Source organism: Culex quinquefasciatus, chromosome 2 (genome assembly GCF_015732765.1).
Source record: "Culex quinquefasciatus strain JHB chromosome 2, VPISU_Cqui_1.0_pri_paternal, whole genome shotgun sequence".
Taxonomy (NCBI): Eukaryota; Metazoa; Arthropoda; class Insecta; order Diptera; family Culicidae; genus Culex; species Culex quinquefasciatus.
In genome coordinates, this window is record NC_051862.1 from 5,864,807 (window position 1) to 5,887,023 (window position 22,217).

The 22,217-nt window shown below is 36.5% G+C and overlaps 2 protein-coding genes across 2 annotated transcripts in view; both read right to left on the minus strand.

Moving 5' to 3' along the window:
• The window catches only part of LOC6051685, a 505,391-nt gene that overhangs the window by 472,884 nt on the left and 10,290 nt on the right, over positions 1–22,217 (minus strand). The window lies entirely within an intron of this gene.
• LOC6036707 (pickpocket protein 28) lies at positions 980–3,272 on the minus strand. The gene is made up of 4 exons (XM_038256388.1): positions 2,856–3,272; positions 1,821–2,798; positions 1,514–1,765; positions 980–1,328 (listed from the first exon to the last, which is right to left on the minus strand). Exons 1-4 carry the CDS (start codon positions 3,053–3,055, stop codon positions 980–982), a joined length of 1,779 nt encoding a protein of 592 aa, XP_038112316.1. The 5' UTR covers positions 3,056–3,272.

A 22,217-nucleotide genomic window follows, 5' to 3' on the forward strand; every position in this document is an offset into this window, starting at 1 on the left:
CTCACAAACGATTACCTTTCCATGACCTTCTGAATGCTCAAACCTAACATTATCGGCAGCAATCTGCTGTTGGCAGACTGTATGTGATCGTAGCTCGAATGGGTTATTTCCGTCAAGCTGCAAGCCGACAAGAGTACATTGTTAGTCAGGTTTTTAGACATCATCTCCAGAATGCTGTAGCGAGCATCAATCAAGCATCGCTGCTCGACAGTACTACAAACTCGAGTTCCCGCCGATCTTGGCGTCGAAAACATGACACAACCACACTTGGATAGTGAAGATCTAGGGATAGCAGCAAGTGCTTCGCTTATGGTAGCGGGTTTTCTTCTGGAGAGTGTAGGACCACCCTGAAGCCCTGCTCTTCCGAACAGTGAGCCTCGATGTCCCGGGTGTAGCTGACAAGGTTAAGTTTGAGTCGTAGAGCGTACCCAGACGCTCTGAACGGGTGTATTTGAAAGGGCGTTTCGGCTACGTATTCACTTTCCAGGGACCAATTGACGGTTCTCTTGGTCTCCGACAGGTATTTGTACTCGCTGTGTAAGACACCTTTGTTGAACATGTCACGTTGGGAGAATCCGTTTGACGTGAAGCAGATTCCTTCCTCTGTGAGGGTCGTATAGAAATACTTTTTACAAAGTTCTCGTCCTTTCACCAAATCACGGTTGATTTCCCATCGACTGATAAGTTTCTTTGTAGGGACACGACGTGCGATTATCTATTGGTGAATTTTTGTTGATATGTATTGTCTTACCACATAAAAGTAATCGTCACAAATTTGTAACACTGCCATAAGTTGATCTTCCCTGTAAACATTGAAATAATAAACTTCAACTTCTGAAACTCATCATAACCAAAACTACCTCTTTTGATCCAACTTATCTTTGCTGTGAAAGTATGTGTTGAAATCATCCGTAAAGTTCATCACCAACCAATTGATCTTCGCTTCCGGACAAACGGAGATCGCGGGAAACGGTATGTCTCAAATCTTGGTCGGCGTGTCGTCCAAGCTGACAATCACCGGGTTGCTGCCCCACTTGTTGTACACCTTCTGGATCAACATTGCACAGCAGCACACAGACAGGACAACCACGACGAGCCACCAGAGCCATTCCAGCAGAGATCTGCCCGACTCAATGTTACGCAAGCCGTGGATCGTGGTATCCGTGCAGAATTCTTTTAACAATGCTCGCAGTCCATCGCGGATCTTGCTCTGAGCTGGATGGATGGACTTCCGTGCAAAGGGATGAGCTGACTTGGTTTGAAAGTGAGAAGAGTTGGAACCGAAGACATGCCTCCAATCGGCTTGATCTTTGAAGACCTGCATTGTACTGGAAAGTATGAACGCTTTAGTTATGATTCAGCAGTTTTATAAGCTTTTGATTTTAATTGTTGAATATTTAATAAGACATGATAACCCTTCTGTTGTCACATTTGAATTTGAAATTTATTCGGAAATAATATCAACTTGTAATTATATTAAACAAATCTATTGGTTTGCATCACGCAGAATCACGATTGATCTTCAGCACTCTCCCTAACCATGACGACCTGCCAATTACGACCAGTTGACTTCCTCGCCATCAGTACTGGCCGAACCGTGCAGTAGTACAGCAGCTCAACCAGACTGACGAAGCTGATCCCCAGGCAGAGTCCGAGTATTCCGCCACAGTTGGCTACGAAATCCGTCAGTCCAAAAAGTTCGTTGCGGCGCGTGGACAGAAACTCAGCCCCCTTGAAGAAGACAGACACCTTGGACGACGTAACACTGTTAAGGAAGAAAGCAATCATTGAACGCGGATCAAGCTGATTTGAGATACTACCTTTCCATCAACTTTAGCAATTGCGGTAACAACGGTTTCAGCCTCAAGGACACAGTTTGTACGGTATCGTACGTTGATTGAGTGACTTCAGTGAGATACTGGATCGAGTTGCAAGCTGACATGCAGTCACATTCAGACATCAGGCCATCATTGTTAAGTCGATTCTGGGACAACGCTTTGAGCATACCATAGCGAGCTTCGATGATGCATCTCTGCTCAGCGGTACTGCAGATTCGAGTTCCCGCGGACCTGGGCATCGAGAACTTGACGCAACCACAGTTGGCCAGCGTGTAATTCGTGAGACATTCCAGCTCGCAGTTGTTCTGATTGTACACGCGGAAGAATTTCAGGGTGCGTTCATGGCTAAAGTAGCACTGACGGCGAGCTGGAGAATAGCTGGCCAATTCCTTGGAGGTCGTCAAAATCTGCGGTCGAATTGCAATGTTGATGTCTCGATCCAGGGACAGCAGCACGTACTTTGCAAATGGAAGTGGGTACTCATCCGGAGAGTGCAGAACCACCTTAAAACCTTGTTCCTCGGCACAGTGAGCCTCTACGTTACTTTTGAAGCTTGCTAAATTCAACCTTAATCGTGAAGCGTAGCCTGAAGCTCGCAAAGGATGAGTCGTGAACGGTGTTCCTGGAGCATAACCATTCTCCAGAGTCCAGTTGGTTGCACTGTTGGTTTCAGATAGATATTCGTACTCACTGTGAAGAACACCTTCGTTGAACATATCCTGGGCAGAGAATCCATTGTACGTGAAGCAAACGCCATCCTCAGTAAGGGTATGAAAAAATTGATTTCTACACATGTCTGTGCCTTTTCGACAAACAATGATAGTTGATGACTTATCAACTGATATTTTGTTTAGCAAAGCTACCACGTCTAACGAGCTGTTGGGATATCTCTCTTGATACGGTAAAAATATATGAAAAAATTCGTCACATACTTGCAACATCGCCATTAGTCGATCCTTACTACAGAAAAAAAAACAATAGTAAATAGAACTTCTCTACAAAAAATCTTCAGATTACCTCTTTTTATCCAATATCTTGCTACTATGAAAGTGCTGATAAAAGGCCTCCGTAAAGTTCATCACATCCACCTTGAACTTCGCCTCCGGACATACGGTGATTGCCGGAAACGGAATGGTCCACACCTTGGTCGCTGTATCGTCATAGCTCACGATGACCGGATTGTTCGCCCACTTGTGGTACACCTTCTGGATGAGCATTCCACAGGCCAGCACGGACAGAACGACCACGGTCAGCCACCAAAGTCGCTCCAAAATCGTTTTTCCAGCTTCAATGTTACGTAATCCATGGATGGTGCTTTCGGTGCAGAATTCTCGAACAAATTTCTTCACATTCCTCCACTTGCTCCCAACTGAATGAATGGGCTGACGTGCTAAGTGATGAGCAGATTTAGTCCTTATCAGTGGATTGTTTGGACCAAATACATGCCTCAAATCTGGATGCTTCTTAAAGGTCTGCATTCTACCTAGTTCCTCAAACAAGAACTAAATTTTGCTTTAAAAACATCTAGTTTTACAACCAAAAGTGATAAAGCAACTCTCGTGACAAATCCATAAATATTTAATCAAAACATGAAAACCCTTCCAAACCTTTCGTGACCGTCCACTTACGTAAAATCTCCACCTCAGCTAATCCAACCAAGCACCGGCTAGCCCAAAGCCGATCCAATCCTTTGTCGCATTAAAGCCAGGCACTTTAAATACCTCGCTCCCGTAACACCGTCGTAATTCAACGACGTCGCATTGGCTCGTTGCGTTGTGCACACGATGCGAAAACCCCCTGACAGATTAACTCTTGGGCTCTCTTCTTTTTTTTGTATGCAAGCGCGATTCCTCGTTTGTGTAAACCCATTTTCCTGTCCCGTAAGCAGAAACGAGCAGTGTGCGCAAGCATACATGTAATGCAGTTTGTTAAAAGGGCGGGAAAAGCTACGGTATGGAAAAGACGTCAGCCACGAAGAATGTTGGGCAAATCTGGGTGCACTGTGAAGAAATTTTCTTACGAGTCGAGTGCCAAATTCTCAAAATTTTAACAGTGCCCTTAAAAATAAAGTGACTTTTTAGCCAACGAAGAATGCTCGAATCTGGTGGGAGGTTAAGGGTTTTGCCGAACCCACCACCGACCGGTAGAACATATATCAATGTCACTTTTTATTATTATGTACTGTATGCGGCGCCATCCATGGTTGATTTTCTTCATGCTTCATGGAGGTAGGATTTTGTAGGCAACGTTGGACTGGCAGCTTGGAAGGATGCATGCAATGCAATGCATATAGGATGTCACTAGGTGAGATGCACTTGCTGGCTGCACTTTCTGGGAAGCTGGAGAATGTTTGGTAGCTTGCGGGATGCATTGTAAGATGGCTTAAGGTTAACGAATTTAAAGCTTCATATGAAAATTTATGCTGGAAAATGGCTTTAAATAACTCATTTCAAATATGATATATGTAGCTCATATACTGAAAATTTTCACAGGGGATGACGTTGAACCAAAAATATGATAGCCATTCGCTATTAAAAAAAATATCAAAATTAGTTAAATCAAAATAAAAAAAAGCTCCATAAATGGTTTTTTAATCGTTTCGAAAGTTCTTTTTTGTATTTCGTAATTAAAAAATTGCTTCAAGCCGTTGCATCGTATCAAAAAGTGGGCAAGGACAAACTTGTAGGAAATTTGACGAGCTTTGCGAAATTTTTGGATTTTTTTTTGCAAAATATACAATTTATTTATTAATACCGTATTTTTGGTCAGTAGTCTAACCGATCGCTTTAAAAATATGTTCAACACAGGTTATTGACATTTTTGTGATTTTTATCTATTTCTGAAAGACTTGGATTTTAAGTCCCAAAAATTAGAAAAACTTTGACAAAACATCACATGAGTTTCACTTTTTGAATTTAGAAGTCGGGTCAAAAGTAAGCATCGATTAAAAGTTGAAGGACAAAACTTAGCAAAACTCATTTGTAGTAATTTTGATTCATTGCAAGACCATATCTCAGCAACCAATAGTCGGATCAACAATATCTTAAAATGATTATTTAAGAGAATTTTTATTTCAAATGGGTAATTCTCCGCCAACTCACACAGCAGTTGCCCCGACTTAATCACGTCCCTGATCACGAATCCGAGGCCCGTTTTTTGATATCTCGTGACGGAGGGGCGGTACGACCCCTTCCATTTTTGAACATGCGAAAAAAGAGGTGTTTTCAATGATTTGCAGCCTGAAACGGTGATGAGATAGAAATTTGGTGTCAAAAGGACTTTTATGTAAAATTAGACGCCCGATTTGATGGCGTACTCAGAATTCCGAAAAAACGTATTTTTCATCGAAAAAACAATTAAAAAGTTTTAAAAATTCGTGTTTTTTTCTAACTTTGCAGGGTTATTTTTAAGAGTACACTGAAAAAAACCAATTCTCGAAATCGTGAATTAAATTCACGAATGCGAGAACCACGAAGGAATATATTCACGTTCATGGTGCAAATGCACCATACACATGAATAAATTCCTTCGTGGTTCTGACATTCGTGAACTTAATTCACGATTACGAGAATTGATTTTTTTCTGTGTATAACAATGTTCTACAAAGTTGTAGAGCAGACAATTACAAAAAAAATAATATAAATGCATAAGGGGTTTGCTTATAAACATCACGAGTTATCGCGATTTTACGAAAAAAAGTTTTGAAAAAGCTGGTCGTCATCGATCATGGCCGTTCATGGTCACCCGCGACAGACACGGACGACGAAACAAAGAGAAACGCAAAAAGTTACTTTTACATAACTTTTTTTCGTAAAATCGCGATAACTCGTGTTGTTTATAAGCAAACTCCTTATGTCTTTATATCAAAATTTTTGTAATTGTCTGCTCTACAACTTTGCAAAACATTGTTACACTCTAAAAAATAACCCTGCAAAGTTAGAAAAACATGAAATTTTAAAATGAAAATTTTGGTTCTAAATGAAAAAATTACCCTTCTGGGTCAATGTAGATTCGAAAAGAACATTAAATTTCCCATAAAATGACATGTTCCAAAAATTTTTACAGTCGAGTAACGGAAAATGAGAGAATTTTTAAAACTTTTTTAGTGTTTTTTTTTTCGATGAAAAATACGTTTTTTCGCAATTCTGAGTACGCCATCAAATCGGGCGTCTAATTTTACATAAAAGTCCCTTTGACACCAAATTTCTATCTCATCACCGTTTCAGGCTGCAAATGATTGAAAAACACCTCTTTTTTCGCATGTTCAAAAATGGAAGGGGTCGTACCCTCCCACCGTCACGAGATATCAAAAAACGGACCTCGGATTCGTGATCAGGGACAAAAGTTACCCCATAGGACAAAGTTTCACGCAAATCTAAGAGGGGTCGGGGCAACTTTTCTCGATTTCGTGTGAGTTGGTAGAGAATTACCCAAATATATATTTTTTCAAAGATAGACGACCCTGGTCACCATTGAAAAAAAAAGTGTTTTCTGAAAATTTTAAGTTTGAGTAATTTAACTTTAACTCGAAAACAACGCAATTCTAGAGTAAAGGGTTAAAACAACCTTTGAATCAGGTCATCATTCACGTGATTTATGAATGGTCCCTCTAGAATTTATCATAAAATCTAAAAAAAACATTTGAATTCCTTTAAATTTTACATCCAAAAATGTTTTTTAGGCATTTTCGCATTTTTGGGTGATTTTCGGAAGGTTCCAAAAATCAAAAATCTAAAAATATATTTTCAAATATAATTCAAAGGTCGGCTCAAGACCAGTATTTTTTTTAAATGTAAAATTTGATGAAACGTACTTCAAGTACTTTGAACACTAATGCTCAAAAGTTGGCATTTTTTCTCCTCTTAAACAAATCAAAATGTAAAAAAATGTTAGGGGGTAAAGTTGGTTAAATCAAGTTGTTTGTGATAAAAATCAAATTAAAAATCAGGAGTCATTTTAAACCATTAGTTTAGTTTGGTAGTTTTGCAGCTGTTCATACAAACAGGCAATTCTAAATTAAAAAAAAATAGATTTCTTCGGCAAGGTAGAGCGTAGAAATTCTTAGAAAAAAATGTAACATACTTAGAAAATACAAAATAATCACTTTTGGATATGGGTAATTCTCCGCCAACTCACACAGCAGTTGCCCCGACCCCTCTTCGATTTGCGTGAAACTTTGTCCTAAGGGGTAACTTTTGTCCCTGATCACGAATCTGAGGTCCGTTTTTTGATATCTCGTGACGGAGGGGCGGTACTACCCCTTCCATTTTTGAACATGCGAAAAAAGAGGTGTTTTTCAATAATTTGCAGCCTAAAACGGTGATGAGATAGAAATTTGGTGTCAAAGGGACTTTTATGTAAAATTAGACGCCCGATTTGATGGCGTACTCAGAATCCCGAAAACGTATTTTCATCGAAAAACACTAAAAGTTTTAAAATTCTCCCATTTTCCGTTACTCGACTGTAAAATTTGGAACATGTCATTTTATGGGAAATTTAATGTACTTTTCGAATCTACATTGTCCCAGAAGGGTCATTTTTTCATCTAGAACAAAATTTTTCATTTTAAAATTTCGTGTTTTTTCTAACTTTGCAGGGTTATTTTTTAGAGTGTAACAATGTTCTACAAAGTTGTAGAGCAGACAATAACAAAAATTTTGATATATAGACATAAGGGGTTTGCTAATAAACATCACGAGTTATCGCGATTCTACGAAAAAAAGTTTTGAAAAAGTTGGTCGTCATCGATCATGGCCGTTCATGGTCACCCGCGACAGACACGGACGACGAAACAAAGAGAAACGCAAAAAGTAACTTTTTCAAAACTTTTTTTTCGTAAAATCGCGATAACTCGTGATGTTTATTAGCAAACCCCTAATGTCTATATATCAAAATTTTTGTAATTGTCTGCTCTACAACTTTGTAAAACATTGTTACACTCTAAAAAATAACCCTGCAAAGTTAGAAAAAACACGAAATTTTAAAATGAAAAATTTTGTTCTAAATGAAAAAATGACCCTTCTGGGACAATGTAGATTCGAAAAGTACATTAAATTTCCCATAAAATGACATGTTCCAAAATTTTTACAGTCGAGTAACGGAAAATGGGAGAATTTTTAAAACTTTTTAGTGTTTTTTCGATGAAAATACGTTTTTTCGGAATTCTGAGTACGCCATCAAATCGGGCGTCTAATTTTACATAAAAGTCCCTTTGACACCAAATTTCTATCTCATCACCGTTTCAGGCTGCAAATTATTGAAAAACACCTCTTTTTTCGCATGTTCAAAAATGGAAGGGGTCGTACCGCCCCTCCGTCACGAGATATCAAAAAACGGACCTCGGATTCGTGATCAGGGACAAAAGTTACCCCTTAGGACAAAGTTTCACGCAAATCGAAGAGGGGTCGGGGCAACTTTTCCCGATTTCGTGTGAGTTGGTAGAGAATTACCCATATGTTTTAGATAAAAAAAAACACCATCTTTTGAGCTAACGTGTTTTTTGCTTACCTATAGAAATCATAAACAAGTTTGATCACATCTGATTTTTTCAAAGACATTGAAAATTAGACCAATGGTTATTGAAATACAAAAAAGAAAATCACACAAGAAAAAAGAGGATTACTCTACAACACTAAAATGGTGTTGAATTTTTAAGTTAAAATAACTCAGCAAATTTCCAGCCCAATTTCCAATGTAAAAGATGGAAAGTGTCGTGAAATTTCCCGATCTCTAAAAATTCAAAATCAACCATTTATTAAATGTAATAAAGCTACACTCAAACCCCGATGGTTTGACACCAACTGTTGTCAAACGAACGGGGTCACTTTTTAGTTTGACACCCCTTTTACACGGAGTTCACACACACTATCAAACGTTTGTTTTGATAGTGTGCGTGAGCGCCGTGTAAAAATTGACAGTTCGTCACTTTTTAGTTTGACTTTGACCAACCAACGGGGTACAAACTAAAAAAGTGTCAAACGAAAAAGTGACCAACCACCGGGGGTTGAGTGTACAAGAATATACCGAGAAAAAATAATAAATTGGAAAGCTCATCGCAGCATGCGTGGCCTGCGCATCAATCAGAATTATTTTAATTAAACGCCTCAATCGTCGGACCTCTCGAATTCCCAAAACGTGATACAATTCCACGCTAGCTAAAAATTCTCCGGCATCATCCTGAAAATCCTCGTACAAATACCCGAAGCAAACAAAAACCGGCTGCCAACGCAGCACAAAACAGGAAAAATCCCATTAAAAAACCCCAAAAAGGCAGCAAATAAATCTTCATTCAGTCTCCGCTGATTGTGTGCGCTGCTGTTCGACGAAAATCCTTTTGCTCACTAACGATCAACGCTTGGAAGAGGTTCCTCCTTGTTTTTTTTTACCCCAACTGCCAGCTGTTTCCCTCGAAAAAAAAGCGAGAAAAAAAGGATTCCACGAGAGGTTCAACGATTTCTTTTTTTTTCTGCCAATCCGAAAAATTTGCTTTGCTCATCCCCGGAACAAGGATTTGAACCATCCCGGCCGTCCCAGTCCGTCAGTCGGTGCCACATCAGAAGTACAGGTGTTCAATGGTTTTCTCGGAATGCCTTGCCGGGGGTTGATCCTTGGAAACCGAATTGGAATTGCTAAGCTTGGGGATTCACCTCTTTTTTATGTTTCGCTCGAAATGTCGGATCATCTTGGGATGCATGTTGCCACCAACGCTGTGTGCGGTGTACAGGTGTCGTACCATTATGAAATTCTTTTTTTATTATTTGAGATGTATCTAAATAAACTTTTTAGACCGACTTTTATCCGGATTATACATTTCCATAATTTCGTTGTCGGCCTACAAATATTGGATTAGCTCAAACACGTGAAAACAAATTTAGATCAAAGATTTCCAAAGATCCAAAGTAGCTTTTTAAAGTGCTTTATAAAAAGACACTGACTGTACCAGCAACACCAGCGCAAAAAGTGAGCAATGATAGTTTTTAAGTTGGAATTTGTTGTAATGTGCTCGTTTCACTTCCCCCCAAAACCCCCTCTGACATACGAGAGCGATAGCTCTTCAAAGCCCGAGTGTCGATGTGCATTTTGCTGGCCGGGATCGCAACCGAGACCACTTGCTCGACACGACACGGGGACGACGCTTCAAGAGGATTCTTGGACCTGGCAGCATCAGCGGAGATGACACTTCTGAACTCGAGCTCACACACACACCTGGCCTGGTGGACTTCAATCGAGGAAAACGAGGGAAAATAGATCCGGCGAGGACGACGACGAACCGGCTGAAGTGGGGGGGATAAATCAATCTGTGTACGCCAAAGTGAGAATTTATCGCTCTTCAGGAAATCCCCTCAGCCTGGATGGCTCGGGTTGGCTTGGTTTTCCGTCGCATGAACTGGCTGTTGAGATGGTGATGGGACCCGCTCTCTTTGGATCTCGTGATGACGGAGATTTTCTTTTTTTCATGCTTTCATCGTTAGTAGAAAGATGTTTTTTGCAGAGATTTTGTAGTGATTTGCACTTTTTTCCGTTAAACGACATCTCCTTTTTGGTTTGGACAAGGAATCTAATGAATTATGCGCAGATGTATTAGAATTGATGTTTTTAGGTACATCAAACTTTTTTTTTATTAATTTGGGCATCCTAAAACAAATGTCTCCCTTAAACCGATACATTTTCCACCTGTAGGTGGTTGTAGCATTCCTTATGATTATACTCATTTGCAGTCCTAAAATGAGTAGAAATAGTCGCTGGAAATTTCAAAATGCTCTAACTGTTTCATACTTTGATATTTTATGATTAATCATCAGGAATGTTTTTCGTAAATATTAAAATAACAAAATATGAAGATTGGTTGAAAAAGTGATGCTTAAAGTCTTTCATTTCATTTCTCTCTGAAAAGCTTTCAGAACATAAACAAGAAAAATTCAACACGTTGAAATTAAAACCTAGCGACTGATATTTCAAAAAAGTGGCGTCTGAGATTTCAAAAAAGTGTTCATGTGGTTTATTGATGGTCCCTTACCGACAATCGTAATTAACGAGTCGGTGATATTAAGTTAGCATTTTTGGTACATTTTTTTACAGTTTCTTATAAGTGTAATCTTAATTCAAAATCTTTAAGAAGGTCATAACGGCCATTATGATCTCCAAAGCTATTTTTAGTTTTGGAATAAAACAAAATACCATATTGGTACTAGAAAATAACAGGCTGTTCGGATGAGACTGATAAGACTTATTTTGTTTCTTTTTTCGTTATTCACTGTATTTGAGCAACCAGAGGTATAATCTTCAATGTCTCAATTTTATTGGATGTTTGTTCAACTTAAAAAAAAAAAACAAACAATAATGGGTAATCATAATCCGCCCGGGGCACTCTTTAAAATAAGAAAAAAAAACCACTGGAATATCTTGAAAACGATGTACTGTTAAAAAAAATCTGTAAAGTTCATTTCTATTGGAAAAAGTGAAGTAAAAAAAATTATCTAGTAAAAATTCAATTTTTTCAAAAAAAAAGTATCTTAATCCACCTTCAGGTGGTTTGTGCCTTCCTCACATTCAATGAAAATAGCAACATTCCCCTTTAACATGTTTAACAAATCAACTTTATTACTCATTTCTTTGATAGGGTTCGCAGACCTTCAATATTTCTGGCTCATCGGCAAGGTCTGATAAAAAAAACCTATCCAACGATAGTTCACATGGAAGATCAATACAATACTTCTATCACAATATCTGAAATCAGGCCTCCAAAAAGTGTATAAATAACACTTACAGTATGTAAAAAAAGTATTTACACCCCTTGGGCACTATGCACATTTTGTGATGAAACATGCAAAAAATTCAAGTTTGACAAAAACCTTGTACTACGTTTTGTTCAGAAACTCATGCCAAACATTTTGCTACAAAAAGCTCATGAAAAGATTATTTCTATAAAAAGTTATATAACAAATACTATTACGAAAATAAAAAAGGTGCAAAAAAAGTTTGTACACCTTTCGAAAAATTAACATAAATAATGTTATTTGTTGACAAATCACCATAAATCCAGTCTCCCAACTCCAAATAGGTATCCTTGAATGATTAAAAAAATAATTTGGATTGAATATAAAGTTTACTAACTTCTTAGTATAAAAGTTTATATATCTCTGGAAATTCTATATAAAACTTATCTAAACTTAATTTTGCAAACTTTTAATTCAACTAAATGTCAATATATTACCATAGAATTGCTAAATAAACATTTTGGAGTGGGTATACCCAAGTAACATTTTTTCCCTGGAGTTCTTCAAGAGCTCTTCAAAATAGCTACAGCATAGCAGTTTGGACCGCGGTAGGATAAAATTCTCTTCAAAACTTCTTCAGGAGTTTGGAAGAGTACTTGAAGAGAGTTTTATCCCACCGCGGTCCAAACTGCTATGCTGTAGCTATCTTGAAGAGCTCTTGTAGAACTCCTAGAAAAAAATGTTTTTCGTTGGAATTTCGTACCAACCCGGAATTACGTCGTCAGAAAATCCGCCGGCATCTGAACCGGTCCACAATTAACAAGTCAACCTATGTGGCATCAAAAAGGGCATAAAATTTCCGATCTTTTGATGCCCATACATGCAGGTTTTCTATAAAACCCACGTTTTTAAATACCTAAGCAAAAACTTTGTTATGGTTTCGTTTGAGCAACCTGCCAAAAATGTATGGAATTTCGTAATTTTTGTCCTCGTGGATCAAACTTACTTTTTGCCCAGGTATTTAAAAACGTAGGTTTTAAAGAAAACCTAGATGTATGGGTATCAAAAGATCGGAAATTTTATGCCCTTTCCGATTCCACATAGGTTGACTTGTGAATCGTGGACCGGTTCGGATGCCGGCGGATTTTTCGACGACGTAATTCCGGGTTGGTGCGAAATTCCAACGAAAAATCTATTCTATCGATACAAATACCCCCAAAACGGTGTTATACCCACTCCAAAATGTTTATTTAGCAATTCTATGGTAATATATTGACTTTTAGTTGAATTAAAAGTTTGCAAAGTTAAGTTTAGATAAGTTTTATATAGAATTCCCAGAGTTATATAAACTTTTATACTAAGTAGTTAGTAAACTTTATATTCAATCCAAATTATTTTTTTATTCAGTCAAGGATGCCTATTTGGAGTTGGGAGACTGGATTTATGGTGATTTGTCAACAAATAACATTATTTATGTTAATTTTTCGAAAGGTGTACAAACTTTTTTTGCACCTTTTTTATTTTCGTAATAGTATTTGTTATATAACTTTTTATAGAAATAATCTTTTCATGAGCTTTTTGTAGCAAAATGTTTGGCATGAGTTTCTGAACAAAACGTAGTACTAGGTTCCTGTCAAACTTGAATTTTTTGCATGTTTCATCACAAAATGTGCATAGTGCCCAAGGGGTGTAAATACTTTTTTTACATACTGTAAGTACTAATAACCTTTGATAGGGTTGTCAGATCCTCGATGTTTTAGGCTCATTTGAAAGGTCTTTCCATTATCTAATTAACGATAGGTCGCATGATGAACCCGGACATCATTTTTATTGAAATACAGTGGACTCTCTGGCTGTCGATCTTCTCGATGTCAATATTGCTCCAGCTGTCAATATACTTTTCAGTCCCTTCAAATAGATTGCTTTGATTTTCCGTTCTATAATTTGATAACTCCCGCTCTCGACGGTCCCTTCAATATCGACAACGAGAGAGTTCACTGTATCTGATTTCCGGCCTCCAAAAAGTGTATAAATAACACTTAAGTGCTAAAATCTTTCAATAGGTTTGTCAGATCTTCAATATTTTAGGCTCATTGGAAATGTCTTTTTATTACTTTTCTGAAAATGTATAACATAATAGGTTCTTTTTTCAAAAACCACCCTTTTTACAATCTTCCGGACATACGCCAAAATCTTTTTTTTAGCATAACTTTTGAAGTACTCAACTAAACTTGCTGATTTTAAATAGAGACCTATGGGACTCCAAGACGGATCGAATGAGACTAGAACGGTCAAAATCCGTTCACCCAGTCCGGAGATAATCGAGTGACAATTTTTTTGTTCACCCACCTACACACATCCACACAGACATTTGCTCAGAACATTATTCTGAGTCGATATGTATACGTGAAGGTGGGTCTACGAGTTCAAATTAATAAGATCATTTTCCGAGTGATTTTATAGCCTTTCCTCAGTAAGGTGAGGAAGGCAAAACATTTTTTATTCCAGAAATCATGATCCAGCGGCAATATTATTGTCCACAGTTTCCTATGACTGAAATGTTACTTTTTTATCCCCAAAAACATTTAAAAAAACTCCATAGGAGCGGCTGTGGCTGAATGGTTACGGTGTTCGCTTTGTAAGCGGATGGTTCTGGGTTCGATTCCCATCTGCTCCCATCGAGAAAGTTAAGGACATAGAAATACTTGAAATGCTGAATATGAACGAAAAATCAAAAGTCGCTGGAGGCGGGGTTCGAACCCCCGTCCTTTGGATTGGTAAGCAAAAATGCTAACCACTAGGCCATGGCGACTTGGTGAGCCTAAACTGGAATTAGGAATACTGTTACAACCAACCCGCAACGCCTTTCGAGGTGTATCCTAGGGTTTTACCTCTCCTACTAACATTGAGTCCAAAACCTCCCTACAAACATCTATACCACTAAGGTGACGTAGGGGTCCTTGCGCACTTTAGATAGGTGTTTACTAACGATCCTCCCCTTCCCTGAGGATAGCTTGGACCCGGCCTGGACCCCCTTATGCCCTGGGCTGTATTACACACTCATCAAAAGATGAAGACATGGTATCTCCCGTGTTGGATTATTATTCCGGATGAGGGTCTAACACAACCAGACCAAACAGTGGGATAAGCGTTGTGGAGCCTTCCGGTGGTGGGGCGTCCTCCAAATGCTAATGCTAATGCTAAAAACATTTAAAAAAACTCCATCAGGGCTGAATAGTATGAATATGAGCCCATTCAGCCGAAAACTCGAGTAAACCAACCCGGGCAGACGGTAATAACAAAATTCATGCCATTTCAATAACAAATACTGTTAAAATAACAGAAAATGTTATGGAATCTTCTTGAAAAATCTATTTTTGCATAAGAGTTTGATAACAGTTTATGTTACCATAACAAAATTTGTTATTGGTGTAATATTGGTTGAAAGCCAAAGCAACATTGGCATAACTTTTTTTGTTATGGAAGAATACCTCCAACTGTTATTGGGATAATCGGATTAGTTGTTAAAAAAACAAAAAGGAATAACAAAGATTTGTTCGAAGAATAACTAAAAATGTGATAAGTCTGTTATTACAATAACAATCCAATAACTAAAAAATCATAACGAGGAATAAAAAATCTTGTTTTTTAATAACATAAAATGTTATTGGACTAGTATTTTCAAATATCAAAAAATGTTATTCCCAAGTTATTTCCGTCTGCTCGGGAAACCATATATTTTGTACACATATTGCCAACACAAGTGGCATATAGGCCACCATTTTAAGATAAATTTAATTTGATGATAAAGTACGTGCTTACACAAAAAAAAAAACAGTTTTCAAAATCAGTTTCTCCGCGAACCCGAGCAGGGGTAAATAACACGGGAATACCAAATTTTGGTATTACTTGGGCAAATAACAGCGACCAAAATGTGCCCTTGGTTGCCCAGTAATAGATGGTAAAATACCATGAAATCATACCAAAATCTTGTATGTGTAAGGGCACAACAATACCAAACCATGTTATTCCAAGGGTAAAATAATACCTCAAAATAAAACCATTTCAATACCAAGTTGAGATCTTCTGGATTTTTGAACATTGCTTGAATACCAAAACTTGGTATAGCCATGGTTTTATTTTTGGGTATTCCCGCGCCCTTGGAAAATCATATTTTGGTATTTCTGTGATCTTTCACATACATGATTTTGGTATGATTTCATGGTATTTTACCATCTATTACTGGGCAACCAAGAGCACATTATGGTCGCTGGTATTTGAACAAGTAATACCAAAATTTTGTATTTTCATACCATTTTTAGTGCAGCAGTTGCAGTTAGTGAAAAAACGGAAATTATTCATATGCAACAGCCAAATCTACTCACCTGATGATTCCATGTTGTTCTTAGTGATATTCTTCACCACACCGAATGCATTTGTCATTGATGAACGGCCTGTGCTTGAAGTTCTTGAAGCTTCTGAAAAATAACAAGATTGAAAAATAAGTATTATTAAAATTAAACTGAATTGAAATTCACCAAAATTCATTAATCTGTCGATTGACTCGTTTTTCAAAGTATTTGGTTATCCCGACTTAGAGATATTTCAACGTTTTTGAAAAAAATATTAGTGGGTATATCACACTTATTTTTAAAATCATCTTTAACATTTTTGGGTTTCAAGTCATTTTAGCGCAAAATTAATTAACTCGTAAATTTTTTTTAACAAATTTCCTATAGTATCAGAGAAAATTGATGAAACCTTTCAATATTCAAATAATACCAAAATGTGCCATCCTGACTTAGAAAATTTTCCACAATTTCAAGTCATTTCAGTAGGGGGTATATCAAAAATGTTTAAAATCAAGTTTGAAATTTCCGGTTTTGAATGAAAGCATTCGCTTTGAGACATCATTTTAGCGCAAAATTAATTATTTTGTCAAAATTGGTCAAAATTTTCCCATAGTTTCAGAGGAATTTGATAAAACACTTAAATACCAAAATAATACCAAAATGTGCCATCCTGACTTAGAAAATTTTCCACAATTTCAAGTCATTTCTATAGGGGGTATATCAAAAATGTCTAAAATAAAGTTTGAAATTTCCGGTTTTGAATGAAAGCATTCGCTTTGAGACATGATTTTAGCGCAAAATTAATTATTTTGTCAAAATTGGTCAAAATTTTCCCATAGTTTCAGAGGAATATGATAAAACACTTAAATACCAAAATTTGCCATCCTGACTTAGAAAATTTTCCACAATTTCAAGTCATTTCTATAGGGGGTATATCAAAAATGTCTAAAATCAAGTTTGAAATTTCCGGTTTTGAATGAAAACATTCGCTTTGAGACATCATTTTAGCGCAAAATTAATTATTTTGTCAAAATTGGTCAAAATTTTCCCATAGTTGCAGAGGAATTTGATAAAATACTGTAATACCAAAAGAATACCAAAATGTGGTGTTCGATCATTGACAAACTCTGCAGTTTTGCAATATCAAAACAATACCTTAAATTGGTATGATACCACATTTTGCTCTTGCATAATCCTTAAGACAAATTTTAAAGGGTCCAGGAATACCAAAATTTGGTATTGATACCAGAGAAAGGTATTATTACGCATTTCCCTTGTTATTTACCCATGCTCGGGAAGGTATGCGGAACTGTGATAAGTTTAACAAATTATAAACAAAATTAAAAAAGAATCTCGCAAATCTGTCTGCGTCATTTTTGCATGTTTGAAAATCGAGCCCATTCCGGGCACGCAGATAGTCAAAACGTCATCCTGCTCAGCCACATCCAAACACAAATCGAACGCCAAAGCATTATTTATCTAGCGCGAATGCACGCCACGAGTCATCGATTGTAATCAGCAACACATCGCGACTCAACGGCTTGTCCGTGATCAGGCCAGGAACGGCGGCATGAAGTCCCTCATTAGGCGTCCGGCTCGGTTTGTTTTCCCAGAAGCCACCGCGCGTCAAAATTGTGCGTCCCAGTTTGGCGATTGTTTGATTGTGTCACTTGTAGGACAGAATTTGAACAGTGGCGAAACGAGCACCGTGATGGCCTTTTCGAGGTTTTTTGGGGGTTCGGGGCTTCCAGCTAGAAATGACGCATACGTGTTCTGTTGACTTGCTGCTGTTGACAAACAATTGAATTTTGGCGACTTTGCTTGATTAGAAACAGTTTGATTTTCCCGAAACTCTCACGATTCGTTCTGTCTTGTTTTACCACGTGTTACCCGATTAATAATTTCCCATCTTGTTTTAATAACGTATTAACAAAGACCCGTGTAAAGGTGTCGACTTCCACACCTTTTCGAGAACTAAACGATTTTAGCTACTGCTGCTTCCACAGAACTTTGCCGGGGTGGAAACGGTAAGCTGGCGGAAGCCTAATCGGTGACTAAGTCTTAGGCCCAAGCAACAACCAACGGTGGGTGAAAACAAAAGCCGTTGAAAAGCTGTTTCACTCTGAAACAACCACCCATTGCGTCGGTCGATGTCGATCGGTTGTGGCAATTTGCTCAAAGAAGAAGCAGATACAACAATGTGTTTCGCGTTTTTGCGCCAGGTGAAAGCCTCTTAGCAGCAGAATGGGCTTTAATCCGGAGTTCTAAATAGATGATGTCGTGTGTCGTGCGCCTTCGAGGAGGCAGGTATTAGCGAAAGGGAAATTGAATTGCCTTCTTGGGAGGGCGAAAACTATAGCAGTTGGCACTTGTCTGAGCAGATGGCTTTGCGTTGGTAGGCTGTTAAGTTTGATTAAATTTCTGTCAGGCATGGCAAAGTTGGTGATTAATTCCCGGAAAGTGTACGAGGTATTCGATTACAGTTTTGAAAAGTAATTAGTCGAGGAAGCTTCGCAAGCGATCGAGCAGTCAAATCATCTCTATGCTATTTGAATAAATTGTAATATATAAGCTGATTAAATCTTAAAGGAACTTAAATGACTAAATGAAACTATTTGACTTGTGAAAAAAAGTTTTTTGCTGTATAATAGGTATCAAAACAAAAAAAATCAGCAAGGGATTATTTGCTAAAGATTCAGCAATCGTTACTTGCTTTTAAGTTGTCAAGATTTGTTTTCTAGCCATCAAAATTCTTTTCAATGCTTTTATTGATATATTTATTTATCAAGTTACATTATAAATTTAAAAAAACACACACCTGACAATCTGATGCATGTTGTGAGTTGCCGTAATACATTCGTTCGAAAAACATAAAAGCTGCTAATTTGGGCAATCCTCCTAAAACGTGAAAAAGTTGTTAGCATCGAAGCATGTATCATTAATATTTTTACATATGTTTGGAACTTAAGGTCACCATAAAAAATTTATATCAAACAAATTTAATGCCTTACTGTTATTGATTTCTCAACATTAATTGATTATTTTGCTAAAATGGCAATCCAAAATTTGAGGTGTATGGAATGACACAACTAATGCTAATGTTAAGAAATAAAATAGAACTTCCCAAGTAAAATTTTTTCCCAGGAGTTCTACAAGAGCTCTTCAAAATAGCTACAGCATAGCAGTTTGGACCGCGGTAGGATAAAATTCTCTTCAAAACTTCTTCAGGAGTTTGGAAGAGTACTTGAAGAGAGTTTTATCCCACCGCGGTCCAAACTGCTATGCTGTAGCTATCTTGAAGAGCTCTAGTAGAACTCCTAGAAAAAAATGTTACTTGGGTTCTTTAATACTTTTCAAAGGTCTTTCCAAGGAATGATTTACTATTTAAATCAGGCAGGTGCAAAATTGTAATAAATTAATTATCCCTGAATGCTGGAAATGGATTGTATTTGCATTTGTTTAATTTGGCTTAAACTTTGTAGGAAGGCCCCTACGACCAAAAAAAAATACATTTTGTGTCATTGGTTTACCTGTACAAGTCTTCATACAATTTTGGCAACAATCCATACAAAATAAGATATTAGATATTTGATGTTTGAAATAATATAATATCATTTGATTTAATGTTCTGATCGATTTAGTGTCTTCGGCAAAGTAGTTGTTTTTGTTAATTTTGAAATTAACTTTTTTCTCCATGAATCAATTAATTAATTTCCCGGGAATCGAGTATTGAATTTTGGTTTTACCGGAACTTTTCGGGACCGAGATTTTTTTTTTTGCAAAATTGTTGAATTTTTGCCAATAGTTTGAATAAAAATTAAAAAATAAATTTTAATAAAATGAACTAAAATAGATTAAGAGATATATGCACAATAAAGCATCAAGATTAAAAGTAACCATTTCAAGATTTTAATTTTTTGTGATATTGTTCATACTTATTCTGCAAGTGAAAATAAAATAAATTTCAAACATCCAGCCTATTTTTCAAAACTATAACATTGCAGTTGTGCTACTACTAATAGTTTACAAAGTGCCAATGAATTTAGGTTTTTTTCTTTCTAAAGTTTTTGTTCTACCTGTGTTTCCAAAATTCAAATTCAGCAAATAGTCTTAAATTGGCTGTTTTTTTTTATTAATAAACAAAAATAATTGAACGATTATTTTCCAATACAAAATTTAATTTTCAGCAATATTTTTTTGCCCCCTAATTTTTTTGGGATTTTTTTAAGGAATGCGGATTTTGTTTTTTTTTGTAAAATGATCAGTTTTTCTAGTTTTGAAAATTTGAAAGTCCCTTAATTTGAATATTACAACTTTAGCAAATATATAGAAAGTTTCAGAAATATTAAAAGATGTTTTCGAAGTGGTTGGAAAACACAAATAATTTACAAATATTTCGTTTTTAACTTTAAAAATCAAAAGGACAACAACCATTCGTGCTTTCTACTTTTACGTTTTTTTAAATGAATTTTAGGAATTTAAAAAACAAACTTTGAAAATGCCATCTCATTAGCCAATTTTATTGGTCTCAAAAATTGCAGGTTTTTCATCTAAATTTAAAAAAAAAAACAAATAGAAGCCATCCATAATCCACGAGGACACTTTTTAAATCTCAACCCTCCTCAAATAAAAAAAACTAACTTAATCCACCTATGTCGTTGGTGCCTTTTTCACTCTTTTCCAACAATGGGTGATATGTGATAGGAAACAAATTTGGACACAAATTTCGTCTAATTTCGTTAAGTTCCGGAATACAAAAAAAAACACATATATCACTCAAGGGCTCATAAGTTTTCATAACTTGAGACAGGGTTGCCAGATCTTCAATGTTTCGGACTCGTTGGAAAGGTCTTTCGATTACCTAACTAACGATGTATAACATGATGATTTTTGGTTCAGTTTACTGCCATTTATTCAACTTCCGAAAATATGCGAAAACACATTTTTATACATAACTTTTGAACTACTTATCGAAACTTCAAACAATTCAATAGCACCGTATGGGACCCTAAACCAAGTCGAATGCGACTGGTTTGGTCAAAATCGGTTTAGCCAGTGCTGAGAAAACTGAGTGACATTATTGGTCACATACATACACACATACACACACACACACATACACACAGCCATTTGTTCAGTTTTCGTTTCTGAGTCGATATGTATACATCAAGGTGGGTTTTCGAGCTCTAAATAAAAAGTTCAATTTTAGAGCAGGATTATAGCCTTACCTCAGTGAGGAAGGCAAAAAAAAAGAAGAAAAATGCACGAAATTGTTTAATTAAGTAGAACAAATTTCTCTTGCAAAATGAAAAAGTAGGAGAGAGTGGGGATTGAGTTACACACATTTTTCTAAAACGAGCTGCAAAAAACTTCCAAGAGATCTTTTTTTCTTTGTTTTGATAAGTATAGAAAACACTCAAAAAATATTCACAAAAATATTTTTTATACATGAATTGTTTGATAAACTTATCAACTTTAAAACCCTTACGCATTTGATGTTAAATTTATCGTCATACTATTTTTACTATCAACTGTTTAAAAAAGTTCGTTTAGGGAGACTTGATCCCTGCATTTTTACAGTCACTGGAATCAGCTCCAAGATTAATTGATTGGGCTGGGTTTTTATACATAGTTTCCTTCAGTGTAGTTGTACATAACTTACTGCAGTTAGAACCTTTTTTCAAAAGTTTTGGAAACAAAAATTTCTAGCTTTTGTAAACATGCTTAATTTTGGTCTAAAAAATAATATTTTAAGTTTTTCAATATTTTACATACTAAACTTGTTATATTTTAAACACAAACGTACAGGTTTTATGAGAAATTGCTTTAACTTATAAAAAAAATTAAAAGTTTGGATGAATAAGAAACAGAAAGATTTCTTCAAAATGTTGAAAGGGGGATCAAGTTACCTCTAACAATTTTAAAATGCCGGTTTAAAATATTTTTTTAAAACGCTTGGCACGATTCGAAGAGTTCATCTGATGAAATACCCTTATAAGCCAAACATAGATGAATGTTTAAGCTTTCAATTTATGCAAAAAGTTTATAGTTTTGTGAGAAATTGACAGAGTTATGTGCGATACAAAAAAGGGGATCAAGTCTCCCCACTCTCTCCTACTCATTTTATTTTGTTTCGTAGTTAAATTTTGTAAACTGAGGTGAATTGGGACTTCATTGTAATTGTAACGGAAGTTTTTAAATCACTTGAAGGTTTTAATCTGGACATTGATGGCACATTTTCCGTGTGTCCTAGTGGACTCCACATTTCTATGTTCGACCATTGTATGGTACTGCGAAATTTTGTTAATTTC